Source organism: Dipodomys merriami, unplaced genomic scaffold (genome assembly GCF_024711535.1).
Source record: "Dipodomys merriami isolate MVZ:Mamm:240054 unplaced genomic scaffold, mDipMer1.0.p SCAF_3, whole genome shotgun sequence".
NCBI lineage: Eukaryota > Metazoa > Chordata > Mammalia > Rodentia > Heteromyidae > Dipodomys > Dipodomys merriami.
The window spans coordinates 27,402,936-27,424,221 of record NW_027204492.1 but is presented as its reverse complement, the minus strand read 5'-3'; the positions used below and the strand labels follow the sequence as shown (position 1 = coordinate 27,424,221).

Genomic DNA, 21,286 nt, shown 5'->3' with positions numbered 1-21,286 from the left:
CATCACAAAAGCAGTCTGGGTTTCCAACATGGCAGTGATACAGATTTTAAGCAACATCCAGTGTATACAGGTTCTGGATTAATATTTTAATGTTTCATGCCCAGTTCAATACTTTAAAGCAGAATTAGGAAGGAAGCAGTAAATATTACAAAATGCAGTCAAGATACATATTGGAAATAGAAATTCCTTCATTACAGCAAATGTTTTGCAAAAAAGTAAAGCAGCAAATACTGATTTTTCTAAGGTTACATGCACTTTATATAATTCAATGTAATAAAAAAGAAGCTGCTCAAATTAAGTGTTACAAAATCTATAGTGTTTCAAGTTATTTTGTAAAGTAAGAAAAATACATAGAAATGAGTCATAGAATCTTCACACTTTTAAGAAATGTGATAAATGTAGGATATACCATGTAATGGTGCCTTTAAAAATATACATGTTCACTAAAGCAAAAGGTAAAGTATAAGTGGCAAAAAATTCAGTGAGTATTACAAGTTGATAATTGTATAGTAAGTCAATTGGTTATTAGTCCTTTTTGGAAGTCCAATAGAATTTTAATATGCTCAGAACTGTAAAAAATAATAGTAATTTTGTATAACACAAAAGGATTATAGTTCTTCAGATTTGAAATCTGGCTAAAACAACATTCATGATGCTGAAAGTTAAACTAAATATTTTGCTTTGAACAAAATATTTCATCTTTACTATGAACAGTGAGTGCACTTCTTGTGCCTTGATGACTTTGATGACCAGGTGTCTACAAGGTAGATGGGAGCACCAGCATTTGTCTGCTACCTCTAATCCATCAAGTTGGGAGGTAGCGAAATTGGCTGGAAATGTTTCCAGTATGTGTTCTGTGTTTGCAGAACTTTCTAATTAGGTACCCTCCTGTAGCCCCTGTATTTTTACATGTGTAGGATTATCAGTCTTCCTTTAAACTTATCAATTCTTGGGTTAACATAAGATCCCAATGTATGGGTTCATTCTGAGTTGAAGGCATGGGTGCCAAAGTGTTTTAAACTCATCCGATTGATGGGTTAAAGCTATGTGTAATTAAAAGAACTGTACAAAGATACCACAATGTGCCTGATGGATTTCAAATCTACTGTAACACTTAAGAATTTGTCAAGTTGGCAACATTTGAAGTTTTGCAGACTTGAAGCAGCATTGTAATACTTTCATAATCTTGAACGCTGTCATGATTGGTCTCAACAGAAACAGGACCAATAAGAGCAATGATACTAAAATACAGATGACTTTTTTGGGGTGAGGGTGCAAGATACGTGCGGTTTGCTGGGGCTGAAGCACAATATTTGAAGATTAAATAGTCACAATAGTAACAACTCATATCATGACCCAGCCTAATCTAGAACGTTTTTTAACTCTGAACTTCAGTTGTAAGATTTACATCCCCTTTAGCAAATGTATTTTGCAATACTGCAACATGTAGTAGAATCACTCTCCTAAAATACCAAATGTATTACTGAGATCTGCTTACAACAGTTGACATGTTGCTCTGTATTTCAGTGCTTCCAGAACAATCCTGTTTCCCACTCCACAAGATGAGGGAATATTGCACTTTTCCCATTAGGAGATACCAATAACAAAAGCTGAGCTGAATAATCACAGCAGCCATTTTTATAATACAGAGAAGAAAGGAGTAAGATATGGGCAGCTTTTTTCCAGATACAAGCAAACAAAATCTTAGCCTGAACTCTGTGTTGGAACTACTGTGTAGCCCAATCCACTGCACGTATTTTTTTCTTCCTTAAAGACTGGCGGCAGTGTAGGGAAAGATAGGGCCTCTCAACCAGGTCCTTCAACCAAGGTGCTCAGGTAGCAATCTGCCAAGGGCCTTAGGACAATATTCCTTTGCCAAAAGTGAAGCAGATGACAGCTGCGCTTCTGCTGAAAACAGACATGGGGCATACTGCAATGCAAGTCCAATCATGCAATGTTCTTATTGGGCCATCTCCCCAGACTTGCTACAAACTGTCCTTGGAAATGTTGGGTTCAGCCTAGCCACCCATGCTTTTCACTGAACCACAAGTAAACTTATTCCCTATCTTTCCCTAGCTTGGCAGGCCATTGTTAAAAAACTTTATGCATGAGTCACACTTTAAATTTTGTACCCTACACATTTCCACTAAAGCAGAAATACAAAAGCCACAATAATCTGAATAGCCAGCAGGCATTCCCCTTTAGGGACTGTATGGTGGTGGCTTCTCAAAAGGTGGATAGTAGGGTGGCGAGTAACGAGGTGGTGCACTTGAGGACCACATGTAGCTGGGAGAGGGTGAAGCAGACTGGGGTTCATCAGAGAGTCCAGAGGGAGGGGAGGATGGAAAGACACTGGAATGCTGTGTAATGAAAAGAAAACATCAGTTTAGACAGTTTGCAATTCCCTGGATAGTCATTTCAATTTTAAAATGAAATATATACCAACAGACAGGTCATGAACCTTACAAGGTTAATGAGGGCATGAAAGAGGAAGCCCCATATTCTATCACTAGAAACGAGAACAAGGGAAAAGAAAATAAAGGGTTTTTGCTTTATTCTTGGCAGGGAAGGGGGGAAAAAGAATCCTGCAAGTCTCATGTACAAATATTTGGGAATCTTCAGGGTAGATTGGAGAGCAAAGAATAGCAAAGGCATGAAGGGAAAAATACCAATCAATGGTAAGAATGAGGAGTGATATGTCAGATTGCAGACACTGAAGATTCAATTAAGCCTTGTGATGGCTCAGCTTGAATTCTGCCATTTAAGCCACACCTCCAGCCCAGATTTTTGCTGATTATTTTGGAGATAGCGTCCCGGAATTCTACCTGGGATGGCACTGAATCAAAATTTTCTAGGTCTCAGCCTTCAGAGTAGCTAGGATTACAGAAAATCTCTTTTTGTTTTCTTAACTTTAGGAAAGGGGCTCGTGTGGATTTAGAAAAAAAAAATCACGTGGATTCCTGGTTCGGAATCATTCGCTGCTCTCTTTCCCTGGCCCATGTCTGTGTGTAACCTTAATGATTTTCTTATAAAAGAAGAATTAGCTTATTTTTTCATTGTTGAATCCCCCAGGGCTTGGCACAATGCTTGGCAAGTAGTAGGTGTTCAATAAATCTTGAATGAGTAAATATAACTTCAAAAGTGTATAGGATGAACTTGGCATGCTTTGTAAATAAAACATAAAATCTATTTTTAGAAGACACAGTCACAGTGGAAGTGAGGCTGGAGCTCACTGATTTCTTGAGGCTGCAGGAGGGAGTTACAAGGATGGTAGAAAGCAGTTTTAGGTTCTCAGGAAGAACAAATATAAGCCAACAGAAGGAGTAAAAGATCAGCAAATATTCTGTTGTGTCTTATGTATGCTCGAAGCCTCTTATACCAATTTTTCTCATGAACTCAAGTGCTATTTTGGGGTGATAGTGGAGAGGTCACATGTTTACTTTGTTCTGCTAGGCCAGAATTTGAGTAGACCATGTTATTTTTCCAGGCCTGTGACATTCTAGAGTCAACAATGACTTGTGGCCAGGTGCTGGTGGCTCATGCCTGTAATCCTAGCTACTCAGGAGGCTGAGATCTAAGGATTGTGGTTCAAAGCCAGCCTGGGCAGGAAAGTCTGTGAGAATCTTATCTCCAGTTAACCACCAAAAAACCAGAAGTAGTGCTGTGGCTCAAGGGGTAGAGTGGTTGCCTTGAGCTGAAGAACTCATAGACAGTACCCAGGCCCAGAGTTCAAGCCCCACAACTGACAAAACAAAAACAAAAACAAACAAAAAACATTGACTTGTGGTTTTTTGAACATGAGACAAATTAGCTGATTCTTATCTCGTGTCTTTAACTGTGCACTTTTAGGAAAGACATGTCTAGGTTTCGAGGTCTTGCATATAACACTGAAATATATCTGTCCCTTACCACAATACTATCAGGATTGAGAAGAGACTGCAGTTGCTCTCCTCCTCCATTTTCTTTTCTACCTCCTGATCTTCCTCCTCCTCCTCCCCCCTCCTACCATACCTATTTTTTCACTCTGAGTGAAGAAATTCAGAATTGTAGAACATGAGAGAGTCTTTAAAGGCAAACTATCTTAAGACAGTGGATTTATAACAAGCCATGTCCTCCCCCAAACTCAACTTTTCCCATCTCCCCCACCCCTCTAAGAACTTTCCAATTTCTAAAGCATCAGTGTGGTGATCATTGTTTCATGGTGGATATGTTCTGAGAAATGCATCATTTGAAAGTCTTTTGACTGTGCAAACCTCACAGAGTGTGCTTATACAAATATAGCTCTGATGTCACTAGGCAATGTAATATTGTGGCACCACCACTGTATATTCTGCCCATCATCAACAGAAATGTTATGCAGTACAAGAATGTACAGTGGTTCCTTAATTTTCTTTTTTTTTTTTTCCGGTCACGGGGCCTGGGCGTTGTTCCTCAGCCCTTCAGCTCAAGGCTAGTGTTCTACCACTTGAGCCACAGCACCACTTCCGGCTTTTTTCTTTTTGCTTATGTGGTGCTGAGGAATCGAACCCAGGGCCTCATGCATGCAAGGCAAGCGCTCTACCACTGAGACACCTTCCCAGCCCCCTCCTTAATTTTCTATTTGGCATTGTTCAAACTCCCCCTTTCTCCTTTTTCTCCCTTCTCTTTCTGCTTTCTTCAGTAAGCATTCTCATTTGTTTATCATCAGCCATGGGGCTTGAACTCAGGTCCTGGGTGCTGTCCCTGAGCTCTTCTTGCTCAAGGCTAGTAGGGCTCTACCATTTTGAGCCACAGCTTCCTGTTTCCTAGTGGTTTATTGGAGATAAGAGTCTCACAGACTTTCCTGCCTGGGTTGGCTTTGAACTGCAATCTTCAGATGTCAGCCTACTGAGTAGCTAGGATTACAGGTGTGAGCCACCAGTGCCTTGCATCACTTCTTAACCAGTAAAGAAAGCAACAACAAAAAAAAAAAAACAAAAAAAACAACAACAAACAACAGCAGCCGCCCCCCCCCCAAAAAAAAACCCCAAAGCCAAGAACCTGTGTGCTCAGGCATGTGGCACACTGCCCTTCTAAATTCCACTACAAGGATGTGAGAGACAGCAGGGCAGTTTTAGGTGTTCCCTAACAGGAAGGGGCAGTTCTGTCTTAAGAGGCATTAAAAGACTTCCGTGGGTGGTAGTTGTACTCTTTGATAATAATGGGGCAATACAACGGCCTTTAGGTTTTCACTTCTTGGTTTCATGTTTAGGAAGTATTAAAGGGGCAAGGAGGGGAAGGATTCTCACTTCCTTTTGAGGATAAAATTGGGAATCTTAAGGATAAAATTGAAGGGTTCCTGTTATACTTAGAGAGCTAACTGGCTGCAGCCCACACACCCTTGACACTGGAGGGGAAGGGGCACAGTACCAGTGTGTGGTTTCCTAGCAACAGAGAGGCACCTTGGGAAAGATTTGGCCTTGTCACAGCTAGAAAGCTATCCTGATGTATTTTGTCTCCTGTCTGAAAGTCTGCCTTTACTAATGTGATAGACAGGAGCTCAGGAAAGCAGAGCTTTGAATCCTTGTACACCACAAAGCGTGAAGAGCATCAAGTAGTTCCCTGCTGGGCCAGAGAGCTCTAGCTTCCAGAGTTGCTTCTCACATCTAGTCTACAGGCTGATAGTGATAAGAAGAGTATCATCCTTTTGAGTCAGAGATAACTCTCCACTCCCAACTTAGCTTGCATTATCTCTGTCTATTGATAGACCCATAGTCTTCAAGATCAATGTGTGTCTCTGCCAAAGTGGCCTTCTTCTTCAGGAGCACTATGGAGCAGTGCTCGAAAGAAGCCCTAGGACTAGGTGGGAGCAATGACTAGCTAGATAAGCTGTGTCCCAAGGGTAAATTCCCTCTGTTCTGCTCCAGAAAGAAAAGGCTGAGGAGAAGGAAAGAAGATTGGTTGAAAGGAAAAGGAAGGTAAAGAGGGAAGGGACAAGAGAAAGAAGAAGAAAGGGAAAATCTTGGCAATGGCAGGGGAAAGGAAAAAACATCAACAACCTTCTAAGGCTCCTAAAACCTGTACCATAAGCAGCAGGATTAAAGCAATCCTTTTTAATAAATGGCCATAATTTATAATTAGTTGGTTTTAGCAGTTGTATTGAAACATTATGTATCTTCCTGTGTTCAATAAAGAGAATAAACTGGGTGCTTCTGTTTTGCATAGGTTGAGAATTTTAAACGCAAACTTGGCAATTCACTAAATGGACAGGAAAAAGTCTAATTCGTGATTATAGTAAAGTGTGGGGGGGCGGGGGGGGGCGGATTGGCCCACTATGCCAGATTTGTAAGTATGCCTGGAGAAGTTCAGGGGCTTGTATGATGTTACATCAGGTTCACTTTGCAGAAGTAGAAATTGATGCTTAAAACCCTATAGATTTTGGACTACTTGGCCAAAGTGGAAGGAGTCATGGGGAAATGAGTGCAAAGACAAAGGGAATGAATGTTGAGGAAAGGGGCAAGGAGGCAAAAGTAGTGTCATCCTTCCTGCTTTGCAATATGAGGAGCTCATTAGCAACAAGAACACTTTGGAATACAGTGTTTGAAAGAGTCCTGTTTCTCCACATTCAGCACTCAAAATTTCCTCAGGGCTAGCTATTAAGAAACAAATCCTTGCTCTTGTCTGACCACAGGAAATGTTTTCCAAACTTCCTACCTGACCACTTACACTAAAAGGGCATGACTTTGAGGGGTTAAAAATAAAACTCTGTAAGTTTATTTCCTTGTCCTTCTATTCACCTCAGGGTAAAAAGGAAATAGAGATCATTAAACCTCAAGTCACAAATTGGAAAAGACCAAAATGGGGAAGTCTTTTGGGTGATAATTGAGGGTCTATAGTCATACCACCCTGAACTCATCTTATCTTGGATGCTAAGCAGAATCAAGCATGGTTAGTATTTGGATTGGAAAAGAAAGTGTAGAAAGGTAAGGTTCTGCCTGAAATGTAGGTCATTATTTGATCTGAGAAGAGCATGAAGGACCTCTGTTTTTCAAAGAAGAGCATGTAGGCTTATGCTTCTGGTCGTTTTATTGTCAGACCTGGAATACATTTGCTGGCTGTTTATTTAAAATTTATATGGAAACCTAGGTAGACATTCCTTGAACTCTTAGTTTTCTTAGGGAAAGACTGATGTTTCCTTCTATAAACCTTTAATGTAATGGGCCTTGGTGATCAAAGGAAAGTTTAACCTAAACACTAAGTTCTGGAGAGAAACAAGAAGATTTCCCGTAGTACCTACAACCATACCTATAAATTCTCTAAGCAAGAAACAGAAAAGATAACAAGCCTAGGGAAAGAAGAGGAAGATGTACAGGAAGTATCCAAGCAGGTCTTGAACTGGAGAATGAATGAATGAATGAAAGAAGAAGATATCTTTTCGGAGGAGACATGTAATCATTTAATAAGAAAGCCATGCATGTGTGGCTCACACCCGTAATTCTAGCTACTCAAGAGGCTGAAGATCTGGGGATCATGATTCAAAGCCAGCCCAGGAAGAAAAGTCCATGAGACTCTTATTCCAATTAACTACTACCCAAAAAGCTAGACCTGAAGTTGTAGGTCAAATGGTAGAGTACTAGCCTTGAGCACAAAAGTTTAGGGACAGTACCTAAACCCTGAGTTCAAGCCCTAGGAAAGAAAGAGAGAGAGAGGGAGAGAGAAAGAAAGAAAAACAGAAAGACAGGTAGAAAGAAAGAAAGAAGAAGAAAAAGAGAAAGAAAGAAAGAGAGAGAAGAATAAATATAGACTAGGGACCTTTTGTGAGGCCATGAGGCCATGAGTAAGAAACCCATAATTTAAACCAATAAAAATGTAAATATCCTAAAATTAACTGGAGAAAAGATCTTATGGACATTCTAATTCATAGTTTCTAAAAAAATCCTCATACTAATCTCTGGAACCAACAGTCATAGATTTAAATCCTTACTCTCCACTAACCACCTGTATGACTTTGGAGAAGTCACTTAACCCAATATTCAGTCATCTTATTTTAAAATATTTCAATAATGAGTACTTTCCTCAAAGGACTAAATGACTTAATAATGATATGTTAGTGATATGTACACTTAATACAATGATTGGTATATAGTAAGTATTAAATGAATAGTATCTGTTATTTAAAACAGAGTCTCCATCCGAGTGCCGATAGCTCATACCTATAATGTTAACTCTAAGGAGGCTGAGAGCTGAGGATTACACTGTGAAGCCACCCTAGGCAGGAAAATCTGTGGGACTCATCTCCAATTACCCAGCAAAAAGCCAGAAGTGGAGATATGGCTGAAGTGATGGAACAATAGCATGAGTACAAAAGCTCAGAGACAGTTCCCAGGCCCTGAGTTCAAGCCCCAAGACTAACATCATAAAAAAGAGCCTCCTACAATCTATGAACTGTTTCCGATAAGCCCCAAGTACAGGTGTGGACTAAGTAGGTAAGTTTGGATCCCTTCCTTGGGTTAAGTTCCTTGTTCCTGTAGCACTTTGGATAATAGTTTGTTTACTTTTGTCTCTACTACTATACCCTAACTCACCTCTCAAGTCCCAAGATAAATCTTAAAGCAGGGTCTCTCTTTTTTTCTTTTTTTCTTTTTTTGGCCAGTCCTGGAGCTTGAACTCAGGGCCAGAGCACTGTCCCTGAGCTTCTTTTGCTCAAGACTAGCACTCTACCAATTGAGCCACAGCACCACTTCTGGCTTTTTCTGTTTATGTGGCACTAAGGTAGAACCCAGGGCTTCATGAATGGTAGGCAAGCACTCCACCATTAACCCACATTCCCAGTTCCAAGTAGGGTCTCTCTTATTCAGACCTCCTAGCACAGTGCCTGGCACATGTGAACACGGAGAACACATTGATTAAACTGAAGCCAATAGCCCAAGTTATTAAATTTTTCATCTTGTTTTCATTCCTGGGTTCACTCCTGGGGTTCGAATGAGAAATTATGTGGTTCCATACCTGAAAGAGGGCTTCTTGTGGCAACCATTACCATGAGTATTATTGTCCCTACTTAAGGGGTTCACCATAAAGTGTAAATTCCTAAAAACAACATAACTTACTTAGATATAAAAATGGAGGGCTGGGAAGGTGGCTCAGTGGTAGAGCGCTTGCCTTGCATGCATGAGGCCCTGGGTTCGATTCCTCAACACCACAAAAGCAAAAAGAAAAAAGCCAGAAGTGGCGCTGTGGCTCAAGTGGTATAGCATTAGCCTTGAGCTGAAGAGCTGAGGGACAGTGAGTGCCCAGGCCCAGAGTTCAAGCCCCACGACCAGACCCCAAAAAAATAAAAAATAAAAGTGGAAGTGACCTTTTGAGCTGGACCCATGTGTGCCACTGTATCTCAGGAGAGTTTTATATTATCAAGGCCCAGTGGGAATAATGGCCCTATTTGTGTTAGCCTGAATTATGTTAACAATAACTTATTGCCTCTGTCACCACTGAAATTACCTGTGCCCTTCTTGAACATATTTGTATTTTTTAGTTTATACCACCTAACTGGGTAACAATTACCAGTTGTCTACCTGTATCTATCTATAGTAGGCTGTAAAGCATTTTTTAAAAAATTTAATTGGTATTATAAAGGTGATGTACAGAGTGTAAAGAAAATATTAATTTTATTTTTTTCTAGGCTTTAAGAGATACCTCCTTTTACTAGTACTATATTTTATAGGAGGGTGTAAGTTCATGTTCACACTATATGTATTTGTTTTGCATTCCAAAGCCCTAGACCTCTCCAAACACAATTCAATTGCACACTATTCGACTTAGTAGGGTTTCAAAGTTTCCATTATTTGGTTAAACTGAAGCTGAAAACAGGTTTCCCGAGGGATTTGTATTGCCAAACTTATTGGTTAACAAGAAGCATCCCTGTCATGCTCTTATGTGCCCTTAGAGCATTTATGGGCTTTTCATTAATAGGAGTAAATTCATCTTGAGTTTCTGCCCCTATGGTCTCGAGAATTTTAATTAGCCAATTTTTAATGACTGCTGTGGTTTGGAAATGTCCTCTAAAGTCCCCTGTGCTGAAAGCTTGGTCCCTAGCCTGTGGCACTATTAGGAGATAGTGCAAGTAGCTTATGCATTTAATCCTGGCTACTCAGGAGACAGAGATCTGAATAGTGGTTTGAAGCTACTCCAGGCAGAAAAGTATCAAGACTCATTCTCTAATTAACCAGCAAAAATTTTGGCTGGTGGCTCTAGTGGTAGAGTGAGAGTTGCAAGGAGGTTGAACAAGTACAAAGCCCTGAGTTCAAACTTGGGTACTAGCATAATATGAAGCCTAGTAGACAATTGTTGATTGCTTGGGTATATGCTCAAAAGAAATTGTGGAACCCAGTCTCTTCTTTGTGTGTCTGTGTGTCCTGGCCATGAGGAAAATACTTGGTTCTGCTATATACTCCCTGCCTTACCACAGGCCTAAAGCAATGCAGCCATTTGGTTATGGATTGAAATCTCTAAACTGATGCCAAGCAGCCCTTTCATATATATTGTCTCGAGTATTTTGTCATGAGGGAAACTTGACTAACACAGTCATTGTTCATTCTAAATAACGGTTGATGTGTTTTCCCACAATGCCAAGTTCAGTGCTCTACACACAATGAACTGCTTTTAATTCGGGGCCTTTGGTTTTTTTTGTGTGTTTGTTTCATTTAATCTCTGCTCAAAAGGAAAAGGTGAAAGTCTCAATTTGGCATCACTTTTTTTCTTTTCTTTTAGTTGTGGGGCTTGAACTCAGAGCCTGGGAACTGTCCCCAAGTTTATCTGCTCAAGGCTAACACTACCAGTTTGAGCCACAGCTCCAATTCTGGTTTTCTGGTGGTTGGAGATAAGAGTCAGAGAATTGCAGATTGCTTGGTCTCAGTCTCCTCAGTGTAAGTAACTCACACCCAGCTAGCTGCAACACTATTTCTGACCTATGTAATAACAAGACAAAAGAGGAGAGGGCATCATAAAAAACACATTTTCTCCATGCAGTCCCAGGTGGGAAGTCTGAAGAAAAAGAAAGGGACTTTGTTATTTCAGGTTTGATTCAAACCCTTGTGTGACTCATAATACTCCTTTTGTAAGGAGCAAAGACAGGGCTTTTCCCATGGTAGAGGTCTGGAAAAGGGCCCTGTTGATCAAAGGTTCATGGTAATGTACTAATAATATAGTAATGACACTGATAGCTGCTATTTTGCAGCCTCGTTACTCACTCCTATGTGTAGTCCAAGACACTTTGGAATACCATAAAACTTTTTCTCCCATTTCTCTTATTTCTTGTCTTAGTCTACTCAAATCTTGCCATCTCTTCCATCATTGCCTTACCTATACAGTCCTTAATCTAGTCACTGGTACCCTAATCTAGTCACTGGTATCACTGGCTGCTATAGGCCATGGGGGTATAGTCTGGCTGCTTATTCATGTTATAAAGACAATGGAAAGGTTCTATTAAAATGAGAGAAATAACATGAAAGCATGAATTAGAACAAAGGGAATAGAAGGTTATTTGCTTTTCCAAACATACCTGAAAGTCATATGCAGAATAAGGTGGCAGATGGGGAGGGCTATGGTAGTAGGTATTGTATGATGCCACTTGGGGACGAGCATAGTAAGAAACTGTCGGATGTGTATTTTCAACAGAACAGTTCAGTGCCGGGAGAGTGGGGTTCTGTGGAAAAACACAAGTTAGAAACAACATAAATTTTCATCACTAGAATGCTTATTACATTCCCATTAACAGTGTATGTGTCCATTTTTCCCTTAAGCAGCATTTGTTATTTGTTATTTTTTTTTGACAGTAACCATTCTGACTGCGATGAGAAAAATCTCAATGTCATTTTGATTTACCTTTGCTTTATAGGTAAAGATTTTTTTAACATATCTTCATGTGTTTATTGACCATTTGTACTTCTTTTGAAAACTGTTTAATTAATTTGCTCATTAATTGGGTTTATTCTTTTGGTGTTTAATTCACAATTTTAAAGCTACTATGTATTGTGTCCCAACTCTTTATCTTGAAAACTTCAAACCTATAGGAAAACAATGATTTCTATGACTTTTAAAAACAAGGGTTTAAAAGTAAGATCTGAAAACTGTCAAATTGCAAGGCTCTTGATAGGACAGAATGCATTTAATCACAAAATATTTGTAAAGGTGAGGATTCTTCCACATTCCATTCTTCCTAATGAGCTCTTCTGAATATATGAAGGACATATAGTGAAAATATGTAGACAAGCTTTGGCAATGGCACAGACAACCACTTTAGGGTTTTGGCAGGGGAAACTCCTTTGCAGCAAGTTTCAACACAGTTCAGTTGCTCCCTTCCTTCTAGCGGCTGACTGTTGACTTGTCTAGGAGGTTTGAAGAACTCGGTCATTACAATTCAGCTCAGAAACAAGAGCAATGTTTAGCAGCCTCTACCTAGTGGTATGAAATTTTGACTATTCCAAGGACTGACTTGCCTTAAAAAGGAAGAACTCTTAGAGATGTGGAAATATAAAACTAAAAGTGGATCCCTGCTTGTCACCATGTACTAACACCAACTCAAAAATGGATTAAAGACCTCAACATCAGACTTGAAACTGAAACTACTGCAAGACTGAGTAGAAAAGACATCAGAACTTATAGGCACAGGCAGGAACTTCCTGAATAGAGACAACAGATAAGAGAGAGACTTGACAAATGGGACTACATGAAAATAAAAAGGTTATGCACAGTGAAAGACATAGCTACTAAACTAGAAAGACGACCAACCAATTGGGAAAAGATCTTTACCAGAAATACATCCGACAAAGGCCTAATGTACAATATATACAGGGATCTCAAGAAACTAACCCTTTCCAAACCTAATAAATCAATCATTGAATGGGCAAGAGAGCTAAGGAGAGTCTTCTCAGAAGTGGGAAGAACGGCAAACAAACACATGAGGAAATGTTCATCATCTCTGGCAATAAAGGAAACACAAATTAAAACAACCCTGAGATATTATCTAAACCCCAGTTAGACTGGCCAGTTCAGACAATAACAAATGCTGTCATGGATATGGAGAAAAGGTAACCCTACTACACTGTTGGTGGGAATATAATACAACCACTCTGGAAAGCATTCTGGAGGTTCCTCAAAAAATAAAACTTAGACCTTCCCTACAACCCAGCCATACCACTCCTAGGCATCTTCCCTGAGCATCATGGACCAAGATATGACAAGGACAAGTGAACATCCATGTTCATTGCTGCACTATTCACAATAGCCAACATATGGAAACAACCCAGATGCCTCACAATATATGGATGGATCCAAAAAGCGTGGTATGTATATGCAATAGAATTTTACACAGCCATTAGAAAGAATAAAATAATGGCATTTGCAGGGAAATGGATGGAACTAGAACAAATCATATTGAGTGAGGTAAGCCAAGATCAGAGAGACAAGGGGCACATATTCTCCCTGATATGCAGAATTTGGATTTAAAATGCAATGGGATATGGCAAAGTATTCAGGATTCTAGACACGCATATACAGTGGGACCAAAAGAGGATAGTCTTAGGAGAAAATCACCAAGTTGTAATACCCAAGCACCTCTTCATACATATATAAAATAATATACAAGGGCTGGGAAGGTGACTCAGTGGTAGAGTGCTTGCCTCGCATGTATGAGGCCCTGGGTTTGATTCCTCAGCACCACATAAGCAGAAACAAAAGCCAGAAGTGGCACTGTGGTTCAAGTGGTAGAGTGCTAGCTTTGAGCTGAAGAGCTGAGGGACAGAGTTCAAGCCCCACAACTGACAAAATAATAATAATAATAATAATAATAATAATAATAATAATAATAATAATAATAAACATACTGTAAATAACTCCAAAGACAAGGAAGCAAAGGAACTTTTCTTAATTTGTCTTTTTGTTTTCAGATGACTGTATTCTTTACCTCATATACGGTGTATTCACATGCACATCTGAGGGAAGATGTGGGAGGGCACAAAATCAGTGGAAAACAGGTGAAAAAGTGCAACAGTGGAGCCCACAGGCTACACTGGACATTGATGAAAGTGAACCAAGCAGAGATGGGAGGGAGAGAATGAGGGAACAGATGAATCTAAGCAAAAGGAAAGAAATGTACTTATGACCTGCTGTATGTAAAGGTAACCCCATTGTATCTCACCTCTAAAACAACAGTAAGGTAATTAAATAAATGGAGACCAAAAGTGAGCAGGCTTATCTATAGCTTTTGATTCAAAAAGTATAAAATGAGATAAAATAGGTCACAATATAATGATACAGAGATCAATTCAACAAGAGAAAACACTAGCTGGCACATATGTATTTAGAGTTACTAGTGATAAAATGTTGCAAGCTGGTTAATAAAGTGTATGACACATACGTTGGAACAACAAAAAAATGAAATGTAATGTCTTTTCCTCCCCACCAGCATACTTAGAAGAAATTTCACCACTAATCATGTTCCCTTGGTTTTCTGTCCATTAAAACCACAGCCACCCACCTCTTGGAAAATGAAGCCAGCTCTTTTATCCAAATTAACTAAGCCTAATTATGGTAAAACACTCATGCAATGGGAACTATGTTTACGATAGTTTTGGTATACTCAATGAGGCGAGGCATCCAGGAACATATTTGACAGGAAATTGATTATTACAGAGGAAGTAACAACAAAAGCAAGTTGAATGGGCATAGTAATACCACTGAGAAGGACTGAGAGTGGAGAGAAATGACAAGGTAACAAGAGAGAAAGTGGAAGATGAAGTGAGGCAAAAGGTGATAAAGACTTGGGCAGCAATGAGACAAAAGAGATGGTCTGAAAAATTAGTAGTTTGGTTATGCTTTAAACCAATAGCTCTGATTTTACTCTGCTCTATTTGTGTGCACATGTGTGTATATGTGTGGGTGGGTGTTAAAATTCTGTGGCTTAAGTTCTAAGGCTCCCATTATTGATCATTAGTATTCTGAGCTCTAGTCAAACAAAGTTACTAGGTAGCACAGGAAATGGCTAAAGCAATTTTGCCTGGACAAAACTCTATTCTGAGATAATGATTGCAGATTTTGGAAAGGCTGTCCCTTTATTCCTCTAGCTTACTTCAAACCAAAAATACCAGTTAGGAGAGGACAGCAAGATATATTGGCTTTATAAAGATTTATCTTAAATCCTTATATCTATTGCTAATCAATGAACAATGCGTCATACATTTCTTTGAGCTTATTTTCACCAAGCACCTCTGATCTAAGAATGAAGACTTTCTCTTTTTTCTCTCACGATCCCACAACTCTAGAAATGCTTACTCCTAGCTCTTTCTATTGAAGGCTGCCAGCTCACAGCACTTGGCTCCTGTCCTTACTCGCTGGAAATAGCTTCCATCAGTCAATACCTCTGGGCTCCCTACAGACCCCAGGGTACTCTACTCAAAGAAAAGACATCAACCATATTTGGACCTAGGCTAAGCACCGTGCATGAGCTCACCAGGTTAATGTCTCATGACTTTTTTTTGGGGGGGGGTCCAGTCCTGGGGCCTGAACTCTGGGCCTGGGTGCTGTCCCTCAGCTCTTCAACTCAAGGCTAGCACTCTACCACTTGAGCCACAGTGCCACTTCCGGCTTTTTTTTCTTTTTGCTTATGTGGTGCTGAGAAATCGAACCCAGGGCCTCATGCATGCAAAGCAAGCGCTCTACCACTGAGCCACCTTCCCAGCCCTATCTCATGACTTTTTATGTCATGTTATTAGAAGAGTTCTTTGTAGTTGTCCCTCCTTGGTGGCTTCATCCTACTAATGTCATCTCATGAATCAAGTATCTTTTCTGACCATTACCATCTCCTCCTCCTCCTCCTCCTCCTCCTCCTCCTCCTCCTCCTCCTCCTCCTCCTCTTCCTTCCCTCCTCTTCCTTCCCTCTTCTTCCTCCCCTCCTCTTCCTCCCCTCTTCTTCCTCCCCTCCTCTTCCTCCCCTCCTCCTTCTCTTTCTCCTTCTCTTCCTCCTCCTCCTTCTTCTTAAGTACTTGTACAAAGGAGTTACAATTCCATAAGTCAGATTGTGAGTATAATGCTTTTTGATATCACTCCTCTTTTTGTTCCTTATCTTTTCTTTTGTCTTTTATTTTCCCCTCTGTTCTTTGAGAAACTTCCCAGGTTGCCATTTAATAATGTTTGGTACTTCCCTCATCCTCTGATCTACTGGTGAAAGAAGCTTCCAATGGTTAAAAACAACTCACTTGTAATTTATTTTAATCAAAACAACCAAACAAAGTAGGTAATGTTTGTTACACTTATAGAACCAGTTAGGGACAGCATGGATGTAGTAGAAAGAGCAAGGGCTTCTGGCATCTGATAGATCTGATCTGGGCTCCAGTCCCAGTTCTGGTATTTAGCTCTGAGCAAATCACTTGACCCTTCTTGGCCTATTTCCTTATCTGTTCAATGGGGATGATAATAACTATGTCACAAGATACTAATAGTGAAGAGAAAAAGAAGTAAATATGCAAAAGGATGTTATTAACGGGCTGATATTGCACTTCTCCAGACAGATCATCAATAAACTCTTTATTCCTTTGTACATCAAAGGTAATTGAAACTAAGAATCCAGAGACAAATCTATACATCTGAGGTTAACTGATTTTTCACAAGCTGTCTAAGACCTAAAATGGGGAAAGAATAGTCTCTTGAACAGCTGTACTGGACAACTGGGTATCCATATGAAAAAAATGAATGAAATTGGACCCTTACTTCACACCAAAAATTAAATCAAAATGGAGCAAAGACCTAAAGGTAGCAACTGAAAATATAAAACTCTTAGAAAAAAAGGGGAAAATCTCCATGGCCTTGGATTTGGCAATAGGTTCTAAGATACAACATCAGAAGCATGTGCAGCAACAACAAAGACAGATTAACCAGATCTCATTGAAAGTAAAAATATTCAGCATCAAGGGACATTATCAGCAAAGTTACAATATAGCCTATAGAATAGGAGAAAGTATTTGCAAATCATGTATCTGATAAGGGTCTAGTATCCACAATATACAAAGAACTCTTACAAGTCAACAACAAAAATACAAACATAAAAAAATGGGCAAATAGCTTCATAGTGGTGCATGGCCCAGTAATCCCAGTATGTTGGCAAGCTGAAGCAGTAAGATCATGAGTTTCAAGCAGCTTGGGCTACATAGTAAAAATCTTAAGTAGGCATTGATCCAAAGAAGGCATACAAAGTGTCCACAAGGACATGAAAGATGTCTGACATCATCCATTAGGGAAAGGCAAATCAAAGCCATGGTGAGATACTATTTTTTACCCACAAGAATACCTACATTTTTTCTGTTCATACTTTTAAAAATTATTATCGTTAAGTAGTCGTGCAAAGGAGTTGCCATTTGACAAAGCAGTTTATGAATACAATATATCTTGATGAATGTCATCCTTTTTTGACAGTCTAGGATCAAATTACAAACTGCCTTTCAAGTTCCTGTTTCTTCCAGACCCCCAAATGGGTCAGAAACAATGAAGAGCCTAAAATCTGTCTCATTTCTGGGGTCAAAAGAGTATTTTTTAGCACAAAATAATTCCCTAAGCATACATGGAACATTCCTTTAAATGAGTGGTAATCAACCCTGGCTGAAGGTTAGAATCATTTGTGGAATTTTTAAAAAATCATTTATGCCTGGGTTTTGGTTTAGACTAACTAAATCAGAATCTCTGAGAAGCCCTGATATGTGGACTTTTATGGGGTTTGGGGGCGGGGAAGGTACATAAATAAAGTGATTCTAAAATGAAACAGGATTGATAACCATAGCTTCATGGAGATCAAGGTTTACCAACTTAGCAACTAAGAACAGAGAAATTCTATACATGCAAAGGAATAGAGGCATCTATCATTACAGAGGGATCAAGTATTGGATACTGAGTGCTGGTGTGCATTTGTAGACACATACATGTGCACACACGCAACACACACAAATAGGGGAAAGATTTGAAAGAGATGAACAAGAGTATGGATAGGTTCAGATTGAAATTTGAGCTTGAAGACAAGAGCAGCCAGCCTAGGGCTGGTTCTTTAAATGGAAAAAAGCCTAGTTGCTTTTAACAAAGAAACTCCAGGATGGCATTCCTAGGAAGGGGGAAGTTAGCTTTATTTTGTCTATAGCTATAAACCTTTCTTCTTTCCCAAAAACTATTAAGGGAAAAACTATCTAAGCAGGTTTCCACTAAAAGTGTCCAGGAGAGGGTATGATAGACTGTCTATATAACCATAATGAAGAGGGAACTGAAAACACGCTTCCCTCCTCCCATCCTACCCACAAAATGTGCCTCAAGAACAAAGGCAACTCATCTGAACAAGAAATCTTTCCAGGTTGATTATGTTAGCTAGCTCCTTTAGCTTGAAGGAAGTTATGTCCTTAAAGCAAATACTTCTGATTCCTCCCTTCAAAATATGGGTCTCCACTGCATCAAACTGTCTACCCTTGTCTTCTACCTCCAACAGCGGCTGCTGTGCAGGCTGATGATGTTACTGGCTCCTTCACCTTGAAAGCAGCTATGTCCTTAAAGTAAATGTTTCTGATTCTTCCCTTCAAAAAATGGGTCTCCATTACTTCAAACTGCCTACCCTTTGCCCCTACCTCCAGTAGGGGTTACTGTGAAATGGAAAGTCATTTCCTTCCTTACCATATCCTTAAAGCCTCCCAGAACAGCTGCAGTGATGATACCCAGGAACAGGCCGACAATGTTGAGGATGGTGGCAGACCAGAGCAGATGGTAGAGGTGGATAATATCCTGGCAACTGCTGACATCAATGTATTCATAGTACCCACCGGTGATCTCCACCCTGCTGCAATGGGAGGAACACAGATTATCAGTTCCCTGGCATCTGCCTTCCCTCAGAAATTTGGCTACCATATAGTTCACCAGGTGGGGAACTACTATAGGGGACATCATAGCCATGCACTTAGAGAGCAAAACACGATAACAAATCAAAGTTTGATTACTGATTATCTAAAAAAAACAAGAGAAACTACTTGTCAGAGAAACTCTGGTATCTATCATTAGCATTATTCCTAGATAGAACTTCTTTGATACTTTTTATCTACCACATAGTGCTAAGTATTTTACAGACCAGAATATCACTTTCTTGGAGAGGCCACCCTGACCACCCAGTCCAATTGCTTTCAATCACATTACTAGCTGTAGACCAAATTGTATCTCGTCAAATTCATATGTGGAAGAAAGATTTAACCCTTAATGAGATTGTAAAGTTGACTCTCCATATGCACAGTTTCTGCATGTGTTCTATCAACCATGGATTGAAATATTTCTTTTTCTTTTCTTTGTTGGTCATGGGGCTTGAACTCTGGGCCTGGGCACTGTCCCTCAGCTCTTCAGCTCATGGTGAGTGCTCTGCCACTTGAGCCACAGCGCCACTTCTGGTTTTCTGGTGGTTAATTGGAGATAAGAGTCTCATGGACTTTCCTGCCCTGGCTGGCTTTCAACTGCAATCCTCAGATCTCAGCCTCCTGAGTAGCTAGGATTACAGATGTGAGCCACCGGCAACTTGGATTGAAAATATTTTAACAAGTGAGTTGGCACTTTTTCTTGTATAGACTTTTTCACATCCCTATTCTCTACACAAAGCAGTTTAACAGCTATTTACATAGTATTTACATTGGATTAGGTGTTATAAGTTATCTGTAGATAATTTAAAGAATACAAGAGGCTATATGTAGGTTGTATAGAAATATTATGCTATTTTATATTAGCATCTGTGTACTTTAGAATCAGCAGGACACTGAGGGCTAGAACCAATCCTCCTTGTATACAGAGAGACAACTGAACCAACTGTATTTGTAAATAGGGATTTTAGAAGATAATTAAGTTTAAATACTGACTTCAGGATGAGATTTTTTCATCTGATGGAATTGACAGTTTTATAAGAGGATGAAGTCTAGAGAACTCCCACCAGAAGCTGACTCTGCTGATAACCTGATCTCGGAATTCCCAGACTCTGTAATTATGAGAAAATAAAATTCTGTTGTTAAAACCATGTTGTCTATGACATTTTTTATGGCAGCCTGAGAAAACTAACACACTATCCTACTCTATTCCTCTGGAGCCACATCACTAGCTTAGTGATGTGTTTCTTCATTATTGCTTGCCCTTCCAACTTGAATATGGTCTCCATGGGGGAAAAGGATTGGTACATTTAGTTCAGTGCACTGGCTAACACATATTTAATGCTACATAAATACCATTTGAATTCATTAAATGAAAATTTTCTATCCTCCTAGATGTCACAAAGCAGTTAACTTGGCTACTGGAATTAATAATGAATCTGAAACATGGTAATTTTTAACCTTGCGCTCATAATTAAACATTCCAGAATCAGGATAATTACATGTGACTTGCCTGTTATAAGAACACTAACACAAAAAAATATCAAAGGTTGTCATGTATAGTGGCACAAACTTGTAATCCCAGCACTTTGGAATCTGAGGCAGGAGTGTCAATGAGTTTGAGTAGCTTGGGCTACATAGGGAGACTCTCTCAAAAAAATTAGAGTAATCTCTACTGAACCAATGAGGGATTATACATACAAGAAGAGATTTTTAAACTTTACAAATTAATTTATTTGAGGACTTTTTAAAAGTCAGTTTCTCAGGAATTTTAACCAGCATTACAAGCATCAGATTATTTTTTCTGCTGGCATGACGTATTGTGCTATTGATGTGTGCCTCTAAGGGTCCCACTGTATTTATGTATATGTGCATATGTCTTAGAAGAAAAGATAGTTAAACATGCAGAACCCAGCCCCAGTCCTACTGGATCTGAAAGATTCTCTGGTGCTAGGATTCAGGAGTCTGTGGTAGTAAGCCTATCAATATAGAGGACCCAGTTTTCAATCATAAACTTCCATAGTGGAATTTTGAGGGTGCTACATTTAATTAAAGTTTGAATTTGATTTCAGTATTTTTAAGATTATGTCTTAAAAGTCTGTTTGTAAGCACACTTTGAGTGTCTCTTGTGAGTTGGCACTATAGCCTTGAAGACCAGGATGGAAGAGTGGACAGATTACTGACTGCCCCACAAGGCACAGCTCTGCAGGGACCATCTCCTGAAAATGGCAGGCCTGTACACCGGTTGCATTTGGGATTGGAAGAGTGCAATAGTGGCTTAGCAGTCAGCTTCTGATGTCCATCAAATTCTCTTTGCTTACCTCCCAAATTATTTAAGTGTCTTCCATAGTGAACTTGGCAGTGAACTGCATTGAAATCCTCACTCTTGTTATTTTTTGTTTTTGCTGCCTGAT

At 39.6% G+C, this 21,286-nt stretch overlaps 1 protein-coding gene across 2 annotated transcripts in view; it reads right to left on the bottom strand.

Annotated features, from left to right (window-relative positions):
* Positions 1-5: 5 nt before the first annotated feature.
* Positions 6-21,286, bottom strand: part of Tmem255a (transmembrane protein 255A) — a 53,486-nt gene continuing 32,205 nt past the window's right edge. For both annotated transcript variants that reach the window (XM_070039809.1, XM_070039810.1), the window contains 3 exons: positions 18,652-18,814; positions 11,513-11,656; positions 6-2,360 (listed from right to left, as the gene is read on the bottom strand). In XM_070039809.1, the coding sequence (XP_069895910.1) occupies positions 2,202-2,360; positions 11,513-11,656; positions 18,652-18,814 (466 nt within the window). In that variant the 3' untranslated portion in view covers positions 6-2,201. The remainder of the gene's footprint in view (positions 2,361-11,512; positions 11,657-18,651; positions 18,815-21,286) is intronic.